The sequence below is a fragment of the Schistocerca americana genome, chromosome 1 (genome assembly GCF_021461395.2).
Source record: "Schistocerca americana isolate TAMUIC-IGC-003095 chromosome 1, iqSchAmer2.1, whole genome shotgun sequence".
Classification (NCBI taxonomy): domain Eukaryota; kingdom Metazoa; phylum Arthropoda; class Insecta; order Orthoptera; family Acrididae; genus Schistocerca; species Schistocerca americana.
Genome location: NC_060119.1, coordinates 548025805 through 548049415, shown reverse-complemented (window position 1 = coordinate 548049415; position 23611 = coordinate 548025805). Strand labels below are relative to the sequence as shown.

At 42.7% G+C, this 23611-nt stretch overlaps 1 protein-coding gene across 1 annotated transcript in view; it reads right to left on the bottom strand.

Moving 5' to 3' along the window:
- The window catches only part of LOC124575954, an 86217-nt gene extending 76090 nt beyond the window's left edge, over nt 1–10127 (bottom strand). Inside the window, exon 1 of the mRNA XM_047131199.1 lies at nt 10008–10127. Coding sequence (XP_046987155.1) covers nt 10008–10127 — 120 coding nt within the window. The remainder of the gene's footprint in view (nt 1–10007) is intronic.
- Between the last annotated feature and the right edge of the window lie 13484 nt (nt 10128–23611).

Sequence of the window (23611 nt, the reverse complement as noted above, 5' to 3'; positions counted from 1 at the left end):
TATTGGATCACGGGGTTCCGCGTTCGATTTCCGTCAGGGATGGGTATTTTCTCTACCTTGGGTCTTGGTGTTTGTGTTGTCCTCATCACTTCATCGTCATCATCATCCTCATTCGTGACACTGGCTAGATTGGAGTGTGTAAAAATTGGACTGTGTACAAGTTGGGACTTTGTACGTGCGCTGATGACCGTGCAGTTGAGCGCCCCACAAAAAAAAAAAAAAAAAAAAAATACTTCGTCCGATAACGTTCACTTTCTATCTCCATAGTGCTACTGACTACCCGCCGACGACTTCGCTTTGATTTGGTTTTCTCTCTGGTCTCGTTTTGGATTGTGGTTGTACTTGATCTGTTGACAGCGTTGTGTCGAAGGTCCGTCGCACTTCTTTGTACCCTAGATTGCCTCGCTCCTGTTGTTTAGCGTCTGCGTTCGTCTCCCCTGTTGCTCGACTCCGGCCTGGACTTGAGACCGCAGGTGGTGTTCCCGCTTTGCGCCGTCATCGTTCTTCGTCTGTTCACTGACTTGTGCAACGGTATCCGGTGACTCGCAGATATAGGAAAACTGAATTACGCTACGGTAATGCTGGAACCCATATGGAGAGAAACTTTGCTGCACCTCTCTTCTTTAGTGATGCGCCAAGTGACAGGGATTATCGGCACAACTTAAAAATAGAAGGTACTTCCTATGGAGCTGAATCGGGGTGAGAATCACCGAAAGTTAATGTGTTCTGTGCAATGTGACCACAAAAAGTGAACAGTCCATTTTTTTTCATTAATTGTCTGAACAAAAATTTATCCAGACATGTCTTAGCAATGGCTCATGCCCGAGCTTCATTAGGCTTACATCTTTCAATAAGATGGAGAACCCGCACACTGAGATGGTACATTTCTAATTAACATCTTTCAAATCGCTTGATCGATCGTTCTGAACGACTCTGTATTCTGTTCTTGGCCACCGAGAGCTCTGGGCCTGACACCCATAGACAGATTTTATGTCGAGTTTAGTGTATGTGCCTACTTTGTCGAAAAATATTCCAGAACTGAAAATGCGCATTTCTAAAGATGTTCGCAGCAGTGACTCCAAGTATGCTTTGGTATGTATGATAATAAAATGATTATCGATTAGGTGGTCTCCTTGTGACTAATGGTAATCAAACAGAACACCTGTAAAGTAAGTAAACATTTTTTTCAAATTTACATACTTTAACAAGGCAGCAGCCGTTTCTAATCTCTATAATCATTTTCAGTTGCCCTAGTTATTCGTAGATGCTATAGTATCATAAGAGATGTGGATTCCCATTTTCTGACCTATGAATAATTTTAATTTTGTAATCTGCTATACTATGTTTAGCTCTGATATACACTAACGGAGAAACGCTGCACACCAAAAAATAATTACTGTAGAGTAACGAAATTTCGAAAATACATTTGTCTAGGTAATATACTTAAGTGATTAACATTGTAATATGGCAGGTTAATGTAAGCACGAGATAAGCCATTACAAATGTTAAATGCTGGTACATTAATAATCGGTGTAACTGCCAGAATGTTGAATGCAAGCATGCAAACGTGCATGCACTGTGTTGTACAGGTGCCGGATGTCAGTTTGTGGGATGGAGTTCCATGCCTGTTGCCAATGCAGGGGCGTTTAATGCTGTTCGTTGACGTCGCTGAAGTTGTCATCCGATGACGTTCAAATTGGAGACAGATCTGGTGATCGAGAAGGTCTAGGCAACGTGTCGACATTCCGTAAAGCATGTTGAGTTATAACAGCGGTATGTGAGCGAGCGTTATACTGTTGTGAAACACTGTTCATGAATGGCAGCACAACAGGTCGAATTGTCAGATCGATGTGCGGATTTGTAGTCAGGCTGCGTAGGACAACCACGAGAGTGCTCTTACTGACATACGAAACCGCAGCCCAGACCATAACTCCAGGTGTAGATCCAGCGTGTCTAGCACGCAGAGAGGCTGGTTGCAGGCACTCAACTGGCATCCTTACAACCAACACGTGGGCAACACTGGCGTCGAGGCAGAAAGAAACCAGCTTTCATTAGAAAACATAACAGACTTCCATCTTTCCCTTAATAAGCACACCACTGAAGTTGCAAATGGCGGTGGTTTGGAGGCAGTGGTATGCACACTACAGGGCATCTAGCTCAGGGCTGTCCTTGAAGTACCCAATTTGAAACAGTTCATTGTGTCACTGTGGTACCAAGTACTGCTCATATTGGTGCTGTAGATGTAATACGATGTTTTAGAGCCATATGCTTTTTCTTACTCTTTTCTTTTTCCTTGAGTGTTTTTTACTCTACGTAGTTTTCTACGTTTGGCCGGCCGTGGTGGCCGAGCGGTTCTAGGCGCTACAGTCTGGAACCACGTGACCGCTACGGTCGCAGGTTCGAATCCTGCCTCGGGCATGGATGTGTGTGATGTCCTTGGGTTAGTTAAGTTTAAGTAGTTCTAAGTTCTAGGGGACTGATGACCTCAGAAGTTAAGTCCCATAGTGCTCAGAGCCATTTTTTTTTCTACGTTTGCTATGGCATCCGAGGGCCGCGTCGTCTGCATCCATTCCTCCTCCACTATACGCACAATGGAGACGACGTAATACTGGTCTTCGAAAAGTGCGTCTTAAATAAAGCGTGGTTAAAGCCTTACTGTCTGATTTAAATGACTTTGGATTTGACGTTTAAGGTTCAATGTTGCGGCGTTGCCACAGTAAGTACTAGCTGCAAACAGCCACCAGAGTGCTCCGCTCTATGCATCAGTAGAAAATCGCTTCCAGAATCACATAAATAAACGTGTGGCATCCAACTAAACATGCTAAAGCTGTGTTCATAGTTTTAATTAGAACTAGAGCTATGTTATTTTTTGAAACAGGTGATATGTTCTCTGCCAAAAGCTTCTCATGGCATATCTCGAAGACAACTGAACTCACTGAAACAATTTCTTTTGTGTTAATTACCAAGCTACTCCGATCGACAATCGATCTTTCGGAAGTGGTTTAACGCATTGGAAAAGTAGTATAACGCATTTTGGTTGTATATATAAGCTTCGGAAAACAGCTCAGTCTCTGCATCCTACAAAAGTCGCTAAATAATCTCTGATGTTCACATATGGTACAGGTCTCACTAGTGTCTCAGAGCGTGTCAAAAGCTGTTTTCAATTTTAATTGGGGCTGATGTTCCGTTTTTTTCTTGAAATATGGGAAATTTTCGGTTTTGGAAATGTTTCCTACTTGCAAACTGGCAGGCACAGTATTTGGAGCAACAGAAGTGGCAACACTGTGGGAGTTGACAATGCCATACAACTCCCATTGGGGAATTTCTGACGGGAGCAGTCAAATACCAAATACTTTAAATCTGACTATACCAGCAAGGTTGGAATTTTCCCTCTGTACCTAGTATTGCTCGAGTTACTTGATAACACAGCCGGAGACTGTTTATCTGTACAGCACATGTAGCCCATGACAAAGGCCCTGTCTAATGAGGGACTCCACGTTGCGGTGCCTATTTTTTCTGGTGAAAATTAACCGTTAACAGTTTTAAAATGAAAATAATAACACTGTTCAGGATTTTGTGTACAATATTGTACAGTGTTTTTCAAGCATTAGAAACAATAGCCAACATAGAATCGCGTGTAATTTCGAACGTTTCGAGAATACATTCGCCGTAAACACATTTCATGAAACCAAAGTTTATGTATTACACGCTTGCACAGGAGCTTTATTTTGTTGTTCCCTTCCACTGTGATCAACTGCGAATTATTACGATATTGTACCCAATGTTATCGATAGTGATTACATGCCCTAAGCTGGAGCAGAATGTACCTTGAAAGCGATGAAAATATGAATTTTTTATTGGATATTATGATGATTTGAAGTCTGTTTTGTGCGAATATGAAGGAATTTTAGAGCAAATCCATATTTGAAGTTTCTTAATGTCACTTTTAATGGCAGTTTGCAGAGTGAGGTATGGTCCCCTTTTGCTCCCTGACTTCTCTTGTTATGATATTTGAATTCATAAGGCTAGAGACATTTTTCCGTTGCTCAGAGCTGTTGGGTACACTGTTCCTTGCCTTCCATTCCGTTGTTTCCAATAGCAATAACGTAACGTACCACGTGCGTTTTTATTTCTGAGCAAAGAAATGTTGAGATCAACAAATGAGTTGGTCCCTAGGCGCTTGTGTTTGGTGTTGTGTGACCTTCGATTCATAGCTAGTAAATTTTTCTCTACGTTTCCATGTATCCATGGCTTTGCATTCCACACTCAGAGTAACTTAATGTGTATTTCGTTCATCGCTTCCTGCGTACTTTGTCTCCAGGTAGAACCACCTCTGGCGGTCCACCAAGCACAGTAGCATCCGCTCGGTGGCTTCCAAAGCGCAGTCGGAGTGTGTTGTCTGTAGTAATTAGACTAGAGATGTGACGTCAAGTTATAAGTGGAAATGGAGGTCATATAGCGGGAACACAGCGGGAAGCTTACTTACTGCTGGAAAAAAAATCAGCATACCTGGATAGACGACGTCGATTTTGATCCGATGGTGGCGTATGCCACCCGTAGGATAGTAAGTGTACTGATAATGGTTTCAGCGTCGTCCGCCAACTCGTAGAGCTACCAAAGCGCCATCTGTGTCTACCCTTTATTAGAGAATGCTCACAGCCAAAATGCTCAGTGTGATCCAACGTGAGAAGCGAGCAGGCAACCATGCCATGGAGACCCACTCGTGCTTCCTACAGCCAACTGAGCCTGTTTGAAAGGGAAAAATTGTGGCCTTCCGAGTGACAGAATGGTCCTTTCGGAGAACTGCCACATAAGTTTGACGTGCTGTGTCGGTTGTGCAACCGTGCTGGTATCACGTGTCAAGTGAACATTCTAACAACTGTAGACGAGATCCACGCAGCACAGGCGCCCGCCACGATAGTCATATTGTACGGGCACCAGTGGTACATCGTACAGCAACCACAGCACAGATAAGAGGGCATATGGGCCCACGCATGTCAACACGAACTGTTGCGAACCGGTAATTAACAGTGGGACAGTAGGGCTACGGGCACGCACGTGTGTAGCCCGTGCTCCACTCACGCCACATCGTGGACGTATCACGGATCGATTTGTGCCGTCAGAGTATCACTTATAATGGTGCACGTGGTCTACAGCAATGAAGAGTGGATTGACTGTGTCCAGACTAAGCGCCTGCAACTCTCGCTTCCCGCGAAGCAGACCGGTACAGCGGGCCCCGGACCAAGTAGGGGTCAGCCTGACCGGTCGTCCCGGAAGCACAGACGCTTCCCAGAGACCACCAGGAGGCGTCCACGGCGCCGCAAGAGGTCGCTACAGCCGCGGACCTCTTTCCTTCCGCTCGACACGTGACTACAAATAGAGCCAGCCATATCCATACCAAGCAGTATTTAGGCTGGCGCAGGAGCCTGGAGAGGCAGTTCGCATCGAGCGAGCCCACTGGTGTCATCGTAGCCGCCGCGTCATCGTCCACCGCCGCCAGCGTACCGGAGCCATCCTCGCAGGGCCCCTACTCGTCTTCTGACTCAGGTGACGGCAACGTGGACTCTGCACCGCTCTTCACGAGACGCCCGGGGCTTGGTTTCGTGAAGTTTTATGGTTACTACAGACAGTTTATGTTTGGAAGAATCTCTGATTTAGTTATTGGTAGGCTTTGAGGATCAGTCCTACCTCACGAATATTGTTTTGTAAATTTTGAAGAAAGACTTTAGTTTAAATAAAACCGCTATAACTCACACTCTGAGATTTTCCTATCCGCGGACGGCGGATATATCAGGATTCGTCCAAGACACACTGGCCCACCCCAAGCCTTTGTGGTCTGGGATGCGATAAGCTACAATTCTCGTTCACCTTTGGTGTTTCTGGAGGAGACGATAACCAGCACTCGGTGCATGCATAATGTTGTTAGACACGTTCTCTTGCCGTTCTTGCAACAAGTAGGTGATGCGTTGTTCTAACAGGATAATTCTCGCCCACACACTGTCAGCGAAATTCACCGTGCTCGGAGCCGACCGCTGTGGCCGCTAGGCGCTTCAGTCCGGACCCGCTCTGCTGCTACGGTGGCGGGTTCGAATCCTGCCTCGGGCGTGGATGTGTGTGCTGTCCTTAGGTTAGTTAGGTTTAAGTAGTTCTAAGTTCTAGGGGACTGATAACCGCAGAAGTTAAGTCCCATAGTGCTCAGAGCCATTTGAACCATCAAAGTGCTCTGAAAGATGTGCAGCAACTTCCCTGGCCAGCACGGTCTCCAGACTTTTCTCCAATCGAGCGCGTGTGGGATGTGATGGATGAGAAGGGACTCGTGCCACTCATCAACCATCAACTCTTACAGATCTACCTAAACAGGTCGAGCAGACTTGGCATAACGTATCGCAGTGCAATCTGCTAGCTGTATGATCGACTGGGTGTTAGAGTCAGCGCTTTCATTGCCATCCTTGGAGGCTACACCACGTACTAATATGTGAGCTTCGGAATGGATCGACACCTGGTATCTCAGAACCGCTTGTGCTATTGTTCTGTAAGTGTAATCATTTCATGTACTTCCTGTTGCAACAATAAATCTTGAGTGAATTGGAAACCTCTAAACGGGTGTACTATTTTTTTTTTTCTGGCAGTGTTCATTCAAGCGTGGGATCCACATGAAGACTATCCAACATGGAACGCAAACTGAGGATGTCCCAAAGTTACAACAGACATCGGCAGGAATGCAGGAATGCATGCTGACATGCTTCCAGAATGAAAGGTCTAGGAATTCATCAAGGAAGTAACACGCTGTAAATTTTCAGAGAAATGGACCGGTACTGCATCGTGAAGTCTGATTTGGAGGCAGATGATCTCTACAAGAAGGATAAACAGATCTCTAGAGGCGAGAAGCGAAGTATGGAGATGAAAAGAGTGAGGATATAGCAGGAGCGTATTAACCCTTTCGAGTCGGCCTCGAGTTGCTCTCGGGGACTGGCAGGTAGCCGTGGACGTCGTATCTCCCGATCTACGTTTCACACAATGATAATAATTTTGCAGTTACATTCAGTAGTGTATGTGAATACTGTCTGCAAAATATGTTGCGTATAGAGCTGGTAATAAAGAAGCAGTAAATTAAAATGTTGTGTTTGTGAGACTCGACTTTCGTTTCAAAAGCGTTACAAACACTGTAAGTACAATAACGCTATAAACTCAATGTCCCGGCACTTTTGTTTTTCTAGACTGACTGATGTACCTTTCCTCTGAAAAAATTTACACCAGAGCATTGAAATTGTAAGTCAGTTGTGTTATTACACGTGCATGAAGTACATTTTTTTAGCTTTCTAGCTACATTATGGTGGACGACGCGACCCTTTTTATGGTAGAAATTTACCCGAAAAAGGGTCGTTATAAAATATTTTTCAAATTTTACTCTGAAAAAAAAAATCTGCTAGTTTGCAAGTGTCTGTGAAAAAAATTTCAGTTTTCTTCTGTTTACGCTTCCTGAGGAAAGGTCAGTTTAACATGGTGGCGCTACATGGTATCCTTTCTTCTTGTGAAAAATAATCTGTCGCGCACAACCCGTGGCCGGGCAACATGCCTGACTATGAGAAGAGTACAGCCTTTCTTCCACGTGGCACTAGGAGTGGGAGGATGGTGAAACAATTGCTACAGTCACCTTTTTAACCCCACGTAAAAGTCCCCAGTACTTATTTGACAGCAGGCTGAGTGGGCTTGGGACCGTGATGGAGATCTAAAACAGAAAAATACCCATATCTACCTACAATTGAATCTGTGACCTGCAGGGCTGGAGTCTAGTGTACTGTCCATTCTTTTATTATTGTAAAGACCATACTAACTAGGTAAAAGAAAGCTTCCAGCAACTGACGATGCAGATTTCCCAGGTCGTCTTCTCGTATGAGTACACAAGATGAGATGAATCTTGAATCGTGGAATATCGTCATCTACCGCTACTGTTACCTGGAACACGCCAGCCAGCCGGAATGTTCCTGAACAACAAACCTAGATAGCTGAGTAGTTGGCAAAGTAGGGCCGGTATTTCACACGCATTATATGTCCATCGGTTTGTCCATTAGAAAGGACCACTGCGAAAGAGAAGTTTGAATTTTGGCCAAACGTGTGCCTTCCTCTGTGCAATAGTGTGGCGCCCTTCGACGTCACCATCAGGCTCGACGACGCTTTAAGCAGCAAGGTCTTGGGTGTCGACACATCCGGAAAAAAGGCCAGAGCTCAGAAGTTCATGTGACGTGTAAAGTGGGTTAATGATGTCCCATCGGCACCAAATATCACCACAGTTCTGCCCAATGCCACCGTGGTCGTGTCACACGATCGGAAGGTCGTCTCAGCCCCCTCTTAACCACATTTTATTTACCCCTTTCGTTTGACGGCTCTGCGATGGAGGTCAGAACAGCGACTCCCAGCATTGAAGTCACGCGGGACGCATCTCCGATCATAATCGCACGAAGAGGCCTCTGGAGTGGCATAAAGAGTGTCAATGAAACGACTTCTTCCACTGAGACGTTGATTCCCACACATTTGGTAGTGCGATGCGATGTGCAACGGGATGACGTACTTGACAACTATAGACGCTGCTGCCACTTCCTAGGCGTTTCAACTCTACTCTAAGGACAACATGAGGCAGCAACTGCATTGAACGTAATCCCTTCGAACGATTGTGTGACTGCAATTTTTGCTCCGGCTTGTACCTCTACATACCGTTCAAAACAATTGGATGAAATATGAACGTGATCCAAAGCACCAGGGAGGTTTTTCAGCGCTTCTGTTCGCCTCCTCCTGTGGCGTGATCACGGGGGGGAAGAGGGGGGGAGGAAGGGGGTGCAGTGTGGGGGGGGGGGGAGGGGGAGGAGGGAGTGCTACATTGTCATGTGCGTGAATAAAACAGCAAAGAGCCCCTCAAAGACCTTCGAGTTTGGCAATAACCTCAGTGGCACCATCTTCCATTTATTGAGAATTTTAAGAATGTGCCTTTACAAAGAAAACCTTAGAAGTAGTGCTGGATGCCTGTACGTACGCAACCACTTGGTACACCAACAGTGCCAGTTGCCTTCCTTCAGGCGCTTATCACTACTTCGAGGTTTTTCTCTGTAAAGGCACGTCTTCACACACATACACTCATTCACTTAGTCAGTCACTCACTCACTCACATAAATACATGCGTACATAGCTTTTCACAAAATGTTCTTTCTCGTTTTTTACTACATATTTATTTCTTGTTTAACGTTTAGAATTAAGTTACTATCGCACTCGCAAAAATGATATTTAATCTGGGTCTGTACCTCTTCGTGTGTAATATCTTTTGCAGTGTTGTTTACCAGTCCTGCAACCCCTTCAACAATTACAGCCAACTAAAGTCTGATGATGGCGATGCAAGCCGATAACCACTTAAAGAAATAAAGTACTACTGTAGAGCTTGCACAATTTTGAATTTTTCGTTTATAATTATTATTATCAGTTTGAAACTACTAAAGTTTAATTTTTCAGAAGCTGCGACATTGTCGCGAATAAAACAGTGAACCGTATTATAGAATAAATTTCCTTTAATTTACGTCTATGGTCACAAACTTTTTGTTCACAGATTATCTCGGTACTGATTTGCTGCTTCACGTTACAGAGCCTTTTGACTCTGTCGTAGGCCAGGCATGGAACTAGTCTCACAAAGTAGAGCAGCAAATCAGTACCGAGGTAATCAATGGACAAAAAGTTTGTGACCATAGACGTAAATTAAAGGAAATTTGTTCTATAAACGGGTCACAGTTTTATTCGCTACAGTGTCGCAGCTTGCAATAAGTTTTGTGTTTTCGTTCTTATGAATCTCAAGACCAGATATAGATCCTGAGGGCATGGCTTAGTTTAACTTCATTCCTCGCAATATGTTTTAAACCTACAGTACTGTGACCATATTTGATATTTCTATTAAAATGTATGTTAGTGTAGAATATTGTGTAAAAGTACGAACCTTACGAAACGGTAAGCAAGGTCGGCGCACTCACCTTATTAGCGTCGAAAGACTGCACGGCTGCTCTGTCGCATCCGGCGGCACTGCCGCCACCAACCAAGAGGAGTGTGCCGACCGCCACCAGGAGCAGCATCGTCGACCCTGAGGATCGCATGGCGCCGGTGAACTTGTTGCTTCCTCCTGTGGCAGTATGAGTCAATAAAATTCATGTACTAGGGTGTTACTCCCATGAAGTAAGTTCAAGCAACATGTCATCTGAAAAACAAACGTTACAGATATTCTTTTACAGTTTGTGGGCATGTTTGTTAACTGTGCTTCAAACCGCCCTGTGAATATTTTAGTGTCGCGGAATAGTAAAGAGTTGGAAACGTGGAATATTGTCAATGTTTCGTTGCCTATGCCGAGAGCCAGAGGCAGTAGGTTAGCCAAGAGCTAAGAGGATTGCACATATATCGGAATGTGTCGTCACGCAGGGGCAATGGCCTGGTTACACACAGCAGGCGAGAGAGATTTGCTTAGCACGCGGGTTTGTGTTAGACGGAGACTTTCGTAGAGTGCAAGACAGAGGTATAGCGTCAGCTGTACTGCAGACTTCGCGTAAGTCTGTCGTAACAACACTTAACTCTGTCGCAAGAACACCTAAGGGGCGAGTACGACAGATAAGTCAGCAGTATAAGTGGCACAAATGCGTTCATTACAAACGAGCATGACGTCAGGACGTCGCTCGTGCTTCCTTTAAATACGCCAGCTTTGATAGCAACAAGGCACTCGCACTCGCAGATAGACTTGCAGTTAGATGTGTACTGGGGAGCTGCGTAGCGCTCAGCTCGGTGATCGACATGTTAATCTTTATTGATGAGATGTTGCGGTAAGGGCGGCCCATCCAGCAGCAGACCTGAGGGGACAGTACCAGATCTGGTCCTTTCTGCTGCCGCTGTCAATCATCAACCTAGGATTAGCAGACATCGCGGCAGACTCGTTCGCAGCCAATGCTAACCACATCAGTGAGCCATTGTCGAGATCGTGCGGGGCCTAGGCCCTGTGCATCCGCCGTCACAACCGGGTGAGCCGACGACGCTCGGGGACTGCAGCCCGTTCCGCCCTTCCACCGCGGATGAGCCACCAGGAGGAGCAGGGAAGAAGACGGGGTGGGATAGAGTACACTCCGCACTACGAGAACGCTTCTCGTGCCTACAGCGTCGGGACTCAAACCCGGAGCCTCTTGCCGTCCGCCGCCGAGCCGACCGGCCAGCCGGACGCCGCCATCCACGCGCGGCCGAAGTATGGACATTCCCTCCGCTACGTCACAGCATACGGCGCTGCGCTAGCAAGACTGGTGCGGCCCGGATTTGGTGTCATCGCTACGAGTCAGCGAGGACTCGGGGAAGGTCGTTGATATCACCAAGCCACATTGTACTCGGCAGGAATAAAGGTGTTATGAATTAATAATGTTTCTTTGGCGTTTCTGACGCTTCTACAGCCATTTCCTAGCATCCTGACAACTGGAGAGGTCACCGCTCGGCCATCCAGTTCACCGTAGGCGACCGGGACCACCAGGGCGCCTACAATATCCAGGAATAAATGATGTACTGGGAAGAATGGATGAATTCCGGCACAGGAACTGAGAAATTGCGTACCAAAATTAAAAGTTTCCCCATGAACAATCGAAGCAACAACAAAAACTTACTGGATTTTCGTCTGACGTCCATAAACGAGAAGAAATAGATTTCTTTCAAAAATGTGATGACATTTTTGACACAGAACAAGTTAATGTGCTAAGTATCATTGCTGCTGAAGAAGATTAAAAATTTTTGACTAGGTAATGGCTGAAAGGACGATCAGCGTGGGTAACATGGACCCGATTACCAGAGAAGAATATCCAGACGAGCAGAAGTAGCTGGGAAAAGGCGAAGATATGAAACCCAAAATCCCGGCAAACATTCATAACATAAATGTTACATGAAACATTTGAAAATGAAAGAAAAGATAAACCCAATACTCATTCAGTGCTATTAATTTTACTTACATTTCGATAGTTTATGTTGCTGCCGTTCAGATATTTCCTATCACTTTTCTCAGACCGTGTTCCCGAAATAGTGACATCAAGTTCAAGTAGTGCTGAATGGCAGTTACTTTATTTCGAACAACATCAGTTCGTAGCACTGTCTCAAAAATTCCTTCGTCACTATCAAAATAAAGAGACGCCGTCTAGCGTCAATGACTCCCAAGTATCTTTTCGTGTTTTTGGGGGCTATTGAGCTCCCAGTGTGAATGGCAAAATAAATTTACGCTTCCAAATGTTTGTGCTTCGTGATGAACTTAAATTATCACCACAAGAAGATAAAGCGATCTGTGATATTCGTTTTTACCCAGTCAATATACGTACATCTCCAAGTGTGGTTCTCTGCCCCTTATGCAGACAAAGCACCCGATATGGATTTCAGCATTCTTCCCAACCTTCATAAATATTAGGCTATCGAATGTTGTATTCATCGTTACTTTGCACAAATTAAAAAAAAGATATGGTACTTGTCTCATGAATATGTCCCTTTGCGATTTTTGTTTCTGATTCATTTGATTAGAAAATGACAATGGTAAGTGAACTGAATCATAAGATGGAACCATTAGACGAAAACACTAAAAGGTTTAAAGAAGAAATCCATCAAATTCCAGAAATCATGATAATGGGACTGAGCAGTCCGTTTCGTATAAAACAAGACTATATTTTACCATATCCGACTTGAGTGACAAGTTCCTAGAAACTGACGTTGATTTATAATTCAAGTAATTTTCTTTTAACTTTTAAATTCCTGACGACTATAAAGCAATGAAAAAACTAGAATGTAATTTTCACTCTACAGCGGAGTGTGCCCTGATATGAAACTTCCTGGCAGATTAAAACTGTGTGCCGAACCGAGACTCGAACTCAGGACCTTTGCCTTTCGCGGGCAAGGAGAGCTTCTGTGAAGTTTGGAAGGTAGGAGACGAGCTACTGGTGGAATTAAAGCTGTGAGGACGGGGCGTGAGTCGTGCTTGGGTAGCTCAGTCTTAACAAAAAAAAAAGAAACAAAAAAAAACTGTGGTATTGTTGTTATCATATTGGACTGTTGCTATCAGGGTCGTGAGTTCAATACTTATCTAGGTTCTAATATTTTTATTTCTATATTTAAAAAAAGAATGGTAAGGCGACCGCTGGTGCTAAGCGGGAAATCCATGCCCGAGGCAGGATTCGAACATGCGACCGTAAAAAAAAAATTATATATGTGTCGGTAGAGCACTTGCCCGCGAAAGGCAAAGGTCCCGAGTTCGAGTCTCGGTCCGACACACAGTTTGAATCTGCCAGGAAGTTTCAATGAAAAAACTGATTTATACTCCATACGATGTTTTCAGCGTCATTTGAAAACGGAAATCAAACAGTTTCTTGTGTCAGTCACTTATTTATTTTGCCACTGCGCGTTTCGCTGATTCATAACAACATCTTTGGGTGGATAATTGTTTGGCTACATAACTTGCGTCAGGGAAGAACACAGACTCCTTTCACAGCAGCAGACCAAGTGCAACGAAGGTTGTGTTTTGTCTATTAAAATAACCTTAAATGTCTTTGAAGTTACGATGTAAGCTTAATGTACGGTAGAGAGTATACGCAACAGGCAGCGGCATGCAGTCTGTTTTCGTCTCTACTTCACTTCAAAAGACGCAACGTAGCTTGTCTTGTACTTGGTCTGTTGCTATGGAAAGGTGTATGTGCTGTTCACTAATGCCAGCCTTGTAACTGAGCAGTTATCCGACAGAAGATGATGACGTGAACCATCGAAACACATAGAGGTAAAATGAATACGCGACTGACGTGGAAAACGGTTTTATTTGTGTTTATCAAGAGCCGCATCCCTCATGATGGCGTCCTTTCTAGACGAAATATTAACTTGAAAATGGCTATACTGTCGAAATCAATCAACAGTGCTTTAAAAATATTCTTTCAATTACACAATCTTGGTGGAAATGATGACGTCTATGAAGAAATTACAAAAGACTCGCAAAAATAGCGAATCAATAACAAGGGACTATTCCCAGGTGTAAATAGACGAACTTCAAACCTGTCGGGTATGTATAGAAGTAAAATAACGCATTACGTATTTCTACGTTATTGCCCAATTTCAATTGTAATGGGCAAAACGCACCCCTGAAAGTAATTTGCCATATTAAGTTTACAGGGAATATCTTCGGAACTGTGATGTACAAATATGTTTCATATAAAAGTTGAAATGTAATTTACTTTTTTAAAAACTGTGTAATAAATTTTTGCAATACTTTTTAATTTTTCAGAATACCCAACCACCATTAACTTAGACAGTTAAAAACTTTCCTTACAACGTAAAGAAGCTTTAACGCCACGTCCAAGTATGTGTAATAATCCTGGTTTTTGAAATACCATTTTTGGAAAGTAACCTGTACGCATTGTGCTGTTAGAGTATTTTCAATATACCTATTTAAATTATCTAATCATTCGCTATTATTCCTGAAAGTCTTCTCATAAAGTTCTTCTAACACTGAAACCCAGTACTTCCGACGGATGTACCAATCGCTTTCAGCCTTTTGGGACCATCAGATGAACAAACTCCTTGTACTTAGGTGCGACGCTCAAAACAGTTTCTTCACACGCCCACATTATGCAAAACTAAGTAACAATAACACCGTCCGAACAGACCTTGAAGCCCCAACGGTACCGACCGGCCGCCGTGTCATCGTCAGACCTTAGGTGTCACCCCTTGCGTATACGGAGGGGCATGTGGTCAGCACAACGCTCTCCTGGCCGTTGCCAGTTTTCGTGATCGGTGTCACTACTTCTGTCAAGTAGCTCCTTAATTCGCCTCCTAAGGGCTGAGTGCACCCCACTTGCCAATAGCACTCGGCAGACCCAGACGGTGACCCATCCAAGTGCTAGCCAAGCCCGAAAGCGTTTCACTTCGGTAGTCTGACGGGAATGCAAGACTAAGAACAACAAGTAATGAGAATAATAATGAACTTTAAGATATTTTAATTAGGTCTGCTGAAACTACTCCGACCACATTGTGTACAGCTTATTTACCTAAAATGGTATTTCAGGAAATAGCAATATTACTCATGGATGGATTGGTTTGGGAACATCTTTACGTTCTAACAGAACAGTTTTCATTTTTCAAAAACATTTTTGCAAAATTTCAAATTTATCGAGAAATTGATTATATAGTTTTCAAGAAAGTTAATTACATTTTAACTTTTATATGAAACACATGACTTATATATCATCGTTTCGAAGAATTCCCTCTAAGCTTAATATGCCAAATTGTCTTTCGGGATGTGCTTTTCCGCTTAGAAATGAAACTGAGCAAAAAAAGAAAAACAAAAAACATGCGTAGCATTGTTTTGACCAGTCTATATACCTGCCAAATTTCATCAAGATCGTTTCTTTTTACGGCTGGGAACGTTCCTTTATATATGGCGTGAGTCGGTTTGCCGCTGGATTCGATTTGCGCACATCTAGTTTGAGAAACATAACTGAAAAACGTAGTTTTCAGAATGGCTGCCCTCGATTAGGTCAACAGTAACATAACGGTTAGAGCAGTGTGGCGTTCTTTGACTTACCTTTAGACGGAAGCGGGGGTGGTACCACGCAATGGCGATCCGCGGACAATGATAGCGGGTGCTGGTTAGAACGGCTATATGAAGGCGCCATTATCGCAGATAAGCCCGACGCCTCTCAGCCTCAACATTACGCATGGTTCACACTTGGAGGGTGTATGAGAGGGAACCCGTCGCAGATAACAGGAAATTCATATCTCACCCATCGGTATTCCCTCCTCAGTTCATTGTTAAAGTACGTGCAGATGGAAATCACCTTTTTCCAAACGTACAGCACACTATCAAATAGACATACTAATGAGCTCAGCTACTGCACCACGCGTCTTTCTCATTTTATGAAAATCGGCGCTACGTTTCATGGCAGACAAATGTGAGATTAAGTGCCGGAGAATCTCTAGAGGATATGGAGCAGAAGACAAGTCAAAATTATATGCTCTACTAGACCAGAAAATTAAATCACCTGTCTATCGAAACAGTGTTTATCTATCAGAAGAAAGTCATGCACATACGCAAAAAAGAGCTACTATTTACATTGTTGGCTGGCTAATTTCTGGTGTAACGATTTTTCAGAATCCACTTAATGCATCTATAAAACTGTGGGTAATTTCTTGTGGACAACTGCTCTTCAGTGACCACACCTCTGATCCGTGTAATACTGATTGTGTATAATTACCTTACCCAAAAAAAAAAAAAAAAAAAAAAAAAAAAAAAAAAAAAAAAAAAAATTGGAGCTTGCAGGCGGTCGTCCTTGTACTTCGACCGGGCAAGTGCCAATCATCTTCAGGTGAGTCATCGAAGTCTGACAGAAACTTCTCGTGTTCCGCAGTTTACTTGATGACAGACTGACCACACTATACTGTGGGATTACGGAACTCAACAATCCTCTGGGTTTCCGGCCATGGACGTGCTCTGTTGTCTAGATCTTCCTTAGCGCCAACAGACCCAGAGGACTGCGTGACGAAACAATTAGGGCTCTCTCTGCCTGCTTTTGTCTTCTGCTGCTTGTCTCCAGTTCTCCAAGTCTTCCAGCTGCACCAAGTCTTGTCTTAGCCCATCCGTACATCTCTTCCTAGGTCTTCCCACTGGTCTGCTGCCTGATGGGACCCAGCACATTGCAATTTTGGGCCATCTCGTCTCTCCCTTTCTCATTCCGTGTCCAGCCATTGTAATCTTTTTGGTTTTTATCACTCCAACTATGTTAGGCTCGTTACATAGTTCTTCTATTTCTGTATTGCAGTGCCTTTTCCATTCTCCAGTAGTTGGGTTCTAGACCGGTCCAAATATTTTCTTGAGGATCTTTCCTTGAAATGAATGGCTGAGAGTACAATTGACATAAGCACTTGCTGAAACAAACAGAGCAAATGACTGCCAAAATTAAATGGCTATTTATTACTTATACGATTAACTGTCGAAACATTAGATACTCTTTCCTAATTGTCACTTATCCTGTGTTTGTAGCTACGGTTGAAGATTATAATGCCAAAGCATTATTTTTTATAATACGGGGTGCATCAAAAAGAATCATCTGATTTTAAAAAATCACAACTATTATGTTATTTGAGATATGTGCGTGAACAACTTACTATTGGAAAGAGAAAATTCTCGAGTTTTACATGGTACAACATGAGAGGGTCTCTCCAAAATTTAATATGTTTTGTGCAGTTTCACTGGGAAAGGTATATGGTCCATTTTCCTTTTCCGAGAACACTGTTACAGGATGCACATATCTCGATCCGCCTGAGAACTTTATTTTCCCACAGTTGGAGACTAATTCGAAAGACTTCATTTACCAATAGGATGGGGCACCGCCACACTGCCGTCTGGAAGTGCGGGAATTTTTAAGTCAAAGAATTACTGAACGATGGATCGGTCTCGCTGGACGAAATCATTCAACCTTACATTACTGGCCTCCAAGGTCACCGGACCTGACTGTGCGTGATTATTTCCTCTAATAGTTTATAAAAGACTCTGTTTATGTGCGTCCATAACCAATAATAATGAATGAACTAAGAAATCGCATAACAACAGTAATGGAAGCTGTAACTCAAGGCACGCTCACTGCATTATGGGAACAATTTAAATACCGCATTGACATCTGCCATGCATCTCAGAAGGGGGGGGGGGGGCATATTAAACACATATGAAAATGTATGAAACAAACTTTTTGAATATCCCGTTCACCAAAAAACAAAATTTATCGTAGGCCTATATGTTTATTAGTTTCAGAAATATAGACGTGCCAAATCGGATGCTTCTTTTTGATACACCCTGTATATTAAATATACTTATAGTCTTGAGCCTACACCTATTTAGAGTAAAATAGGTGAAAATGCAAAAACATTTTATTTACTGTGCTCTATTTTGGAGATTTTCTGGTGCAACACATATGACGTACAAAGTACAGTAATGTTCATTATAAAACAAGGATATGTGAGCAATTAAAGTGAAGTTAAGACAACAAGCTGAAAAAAGCGACAAATAGCAAATAAAATTAAAATACTAAAACGAAAATATATTGGTGTTGGTCCAACACTATGAGAGATTATTCATAGTCACTTCCCATAACCCCTGCACAGTTAATGTCTATGAATCATAATCATTTCCTTGTGTAGTATCTTTTGAAGAATGTCCTTCCTGGGCAATACTCGTTGTTGTGCATCTTTCTCGATGTTTTGTACATTCTTCTGTTTTCCTCGTCCCTTGACCAAATCCTCTTCTTTCTCCACTCCCTCTTCTTATACACAGAGTAACTGCCGTTTGGGAATGGGATATATTGTTACATATCTCATGATAAAGTGAAGGGATGCAGGTCTTCATTTCCTGGAGATTTTTCCATTTCTCACATTTTATTTCAAACTCATCTTGATGCAAAGGTTGCAGAAGAGGTGTTGGTGCGGGACAGATATTGGGTCCCCTAAAATCCGCTTCTATAAACTCAAGATCACGGTTTAGTGAATACTTCAACTGCTTTGTCAAAGGGTTTTCTTTACTGATTTAGATCCACCTGGCATTCCTCCGTTGTATTTTGTTTCCTTACGTGTATTTAGTAAGTTTATTCTTTGTTATGGCATGCATTACTTTATCTGAAAGAAAGTTTTCTGTTTTCATCTCCACTACGGAAAACGTTCATCTGACCCGCTTCACAGCTTCCATTCTGCCTTGGGGAACAAATACATGTTTGAAGTGTTTATTTGTATGGCTAGGTTCAAAAATCCTATTATGTATTCTGCCAATATATGGATTTTGCCTGAAGATATACCAAAGCTGTTCCAAAACATGATCTATTTAAACATGGATTACACATTACATCAGTGCTCTTAAATATGTGCATAGTAGTCTATCCTTCACTCAAGATATCAACAATTCTCATCATGTCCGCCCTTTCATTTATACCTGTTGTATTCTAAATGCAGTCCATGGATTGGCTTATAGTTTAAACAATATGCACTTAGATCTTTTTATTGTGAAATATCAGTTGTACCACTTGTACTGTGAGGCCTTCATATGTAAGCAGTCGGTTGAGGTCTTCTTTTCGTGTGCTCCAGCATAGTCTCAATTTCAGTTGTTGTGATATGCTTCTGCGTTTTAACACCGCATTTAGCGATTAATAGCTTCTGTTTCCATCCTGCAGTCTTGTCTTACTCTCTCATTCAGTTGGTGTTGCTGCAGTAAAAATCGTTCCATGATGCATGGATTCTTTCACACGTCTGTAACTGGTACACTTGCAAACTTGGGAGTTATGGAGATTTCTTACTATCATCATGTACTCATCCTTCAGGTACAAACATCGCTACCACTGATTCCAGCGGCTGAATACTTCTTTTTAGTTCTTCTTGTGTGCTTGCATCTGCATGGGCCAGATAGGTAATCTATTCGTTTTTGGTTTGAATACTCTGATAGTTCTCTCTGTTGAACACTTGCATTAACTTTTCGAGTGCAAAACTGAAAAGAACTTGTGATAATCCATCTCCTTGTCTTAATCTTATATCCACTAGCCAGCTTTGTCATTTTATAGCCTACTTTAACCTTAGCTTTCGCGTCGTTTAAGCATAGATTGAGATGAAGAGAGTCATTGGATACCTCCTAATATCGTGTCGGACCTTCTTTTGCCCAGTCTAGTGCAGCAACTGAACGTGGCATGAACTCAACAAATCGTCGGAAGTCCCCTGCAGAAATAATGAGCCATTATACATCTATAGCTCCCATAACTGGGAAAGTGTTGCCGATGCAAGATTTTGTGCCAAAGTGACCTCTCGATTATGTCCCATAGATGATCGACGGGATTCATGTCGGGCGATCTGGGTGCCCAAATCATTCGCTCGCATTGTCCAGAATGTTCTGCAATCAAACCGTTAATAGTTCCGACCCGGTGACGTGGAGCGTTCTCGAACATAAAAATTCCATCTTTGTTTGAGAACATGAAGTCCATGAATAGCTGAAAATAATGTCCAAGTAGCCGACCATAACCATTTATAGTCAATGATATGCTCAGCTGGACCAGAGAGCGCAGTACATTCCATGTAAATACACCCCTCCCTCCCTCCCCCCCCCCCCCCCAACCATTATAGGCCACCACTAGCTTGCAAAGTGCCTTGTGTTGACAATTTGGGTTTCGTTGGGTCTGTGCCACATTCGAAACCTACCATCAGCACTTACCAACTGAAATCGGGACTTATGTGACCAGACTACGGTTTTCCAGTCGCCTAGGGTCCAACCTATATATGGTCACGAGCAAAGGAGAGGCACTACAGGCAGTATCGTGCTGTTAGCCAGGGCATTCGCGTCGGTCGTTTTATTTATTTATTTATTTACACGTCAAGTTCCGTAGGACCAAATTGAGGAGCAAATCTCCAAGGTCATGGAACGTGTCAGTACATGAACTTACAACGTAGAAGTAATAAGACATAAAAATAAATGTTCATGAACCTGAAAAAAAGGCTGTTCATAAGTTTAAGTAAACGCTATCAGCAATACAATAAGAATCAGCTTAATTTTTCAAGAAACTCCTCGACAGAATAAAAGGAGTGACTCATGAGGAAATTCTTCAGTTTGGATTTGAAAGCGCGTGGATTACTGCTAAGATTTTTGAATTCGAGTGGCAGTTTATTGAAAATGGATGCAGCAGTATACTGCACACCTTTTTGCACTAGAGTTAAGGAAGTCCGATCCAAATGGAGGTTTGATTTCTGCCGAGTATTAACCGAGTGAAAGCTGCTTATTCTTGGGAATAAACTAATATTGGTAACAAAAAAGACAATAAGGAATATACATATTGAGAGGCCAATGTCAAAATACCCAGACTCGTGAACAGAGGTCGACAAGAGGTTCGTGAACTCATACCACTTATTGCCCGAACCGCCCGTTTCTGAGCCAAAAATATCATTCTAGAATGGGAAGAGTTAGCCCAAAACATAATAGCATACGACATAAGTGAATGAAAATAAGCAAAGTAGACTAATTTACGTGTCGAAGTATCACTCACTTTTGATACCGTTCGAATAGTAAAAGTGGCAGTATTAAGTCTTTGAACAAGATCCTGAACGTGGGCTTTCCACGACAGCATTTATCTATCTGAACACCTAGTAATTTGAACTGTTCAGTTTCACTAATCATATGCCCGTTATGTGAGATTAGAACGTCAGGTTTTGTTGAATTGTGTGTTAGAAACCGTAAAAACTGAGTCTTACTGTGATTTGACGTTAGTTTATTTTCTACAAGCCATGAACTGAGGTCATGTACTGCACTATTTGAAACCGAATCAGTGTTGCACACAACATCCTTTACTACCAAGCTAGTGTCATCAGCAAAGAGAAATATTTTAGAGTTACCCATAATACTAGAGGGCATATCATTTATATAAATAACCCATTAAATAATATAAATAGCCCATAAACAACAAAGTTTGCAGCACTGTTCTAAAGGATACGTTCGCCGTACGTTCCACATTGATTTCTGCGGTTATTTCACGCAGTGTTGGTTGTCTGCTAGCCCTAATAACTCTACGCAAACGCCGCTGCTCTAGATCGTTAAGTGAAGGCCGTCGGCCACTGTGTTGCCCGAAAGATAATGCCTGGTGTGGTATTCTCTGCACACTCTTGACGTTGTATATTCCGGAACTGAATTCCCCCACGACTTCCGAAATGGACTGTACCATGCTCTAGCTCCAACTACCATTCTACGTTCAAAGTCTGTTAATTCCCGTCGTGCGACCACAATTGTTTGAGTACAAATGACAGCTCCGCCATACACTGCCCTTTTATACCTTATATAAGCGATACCGCCATCTGTGTATGTACAATTGCTATCACAAGATATCTAACCTCCGTGTGTCTCTACAAGTTTCACCAATGTCTTTGGTATGCCAAATTCTGTGATGGCTTTAATCAGACTGTCTGTGGATACTATCACAAGCCATCTTCAAGTGTACGAAGAGAAGATGTAATTCTCTGCAGTATTCGTACATTTTCTCACGTACCTTTTTTTTAAGACAAAGCTCTGGTGAGTGGTTGATTATCCTTTTTTGAGAATTACTTGTACCCTCCAATTATTTCTGTTGCCAAGGATTTGACTCGTTCTAGTAGATAGTTGGAGAACATCTTGTAGCAGATGTTGAGTAGCCCTTATAGCTGTCACATTAATTGAAGGGCTTATTTCAATAGTGGTACAAATCCAATTTTGTTCATTCCATATTCAAGTATATATACTTGAATATTTCTGGTATCTCAACTGCAGATTTTTCAGCGCTCTTTTAACTTTAGGACTCTGTATCTCAGAATGAACAAAAATGGATTTGTACCATTATTGAAATAAGTCCTTCAATTTATCTTTGTTTTTGGTTATGGGGCACATCACAGCCATCTTCCATTCCTATGGTATTGCATGTTTTGTCCAGGTTTACTCGATTGGAGCAAATCGTGGAAATGATTATGCAACTGGTAATCGCTATCACGGTTTTCATGGATTCGTTAACAATGGAATCCCAAAAATCGTTGCTTCTTCTTGTCGCTGGGATCCTACAGCGGTCGCCGCATCCCGCATGTCTGTCGTCAAACGACTCGATCTCATCATTCTTCCACATCCCCTTCACTACTAATTCGCTTCTTGGATTACCCTTAACCATCCTTTTCGTGGTCTTCCTCTTCGCTTCCAGGAGGTTGCCATAAAAGTGCTTTCTTTAGCCATTATTTTCTTCCATTCTGTTGGCATCCCCTACCTATCCAAACTGTCTTCCTTCTATCCTGTCCGTAAAACATCACACTCAGCAAGCCATCTAGTGGTGTGTGGTGGAGGGTAGTTCGAGTATCACTAACTGATCGCCCCTACCCTGTTCCATTCGCCAGTGTCGCGTGGGAAGAATGACTGCCGGCTAACCTTTGTATTGGTTCTAATTTCTCTTATTTTCTCTTCGTAGTCATCACGCGAGATGTATGTGGTAGGAAGTAATACGTTGGCCAACTCTTCCTGGAAAGCACCCACTCGAAACTTCAGTATCAAATCTATCAGTGATGCACAACGCCTCTCTTCTAAAAATTCCGACTGGAATTTGTTGAGCATTACTGTAACGCTCTCGCGCCAACTAAACAATCCCTTGACGAAACGCGTCGCTCTTCGTTGGATCTTCTCTATCTCTTATATCAGTCCTACATAGTAAGGATTCCATATTGATGAATAATACTCAATAATCGGTCGAACAAGCACCTTATAATCACTTCCTTCGTGGATGAAACACATTTTCTTATGATTCTTTCTAAGAATCTCAGTTTGGCATTTGCTTCTCCTGCTATTTGTCTTCTGTGGTCATTCCATGTAAGGTCGCTCCGGATAGTTACTCCTGGATATTCTACTTCAGATGCTGCTTACAGCAGTGTCCATCAACATTGGGGTTCTACGGAAGTAAAGTGGCTTTCTTTTCCTGTGTATGGGCAATAGGTTACTTTAGTTAAGTTGAGGGCCAACTGCCAGAGCCAGCGCTATTCATCAATCCTGTGCAAGTCATTGTGTAAATCGATACTTTCTTCT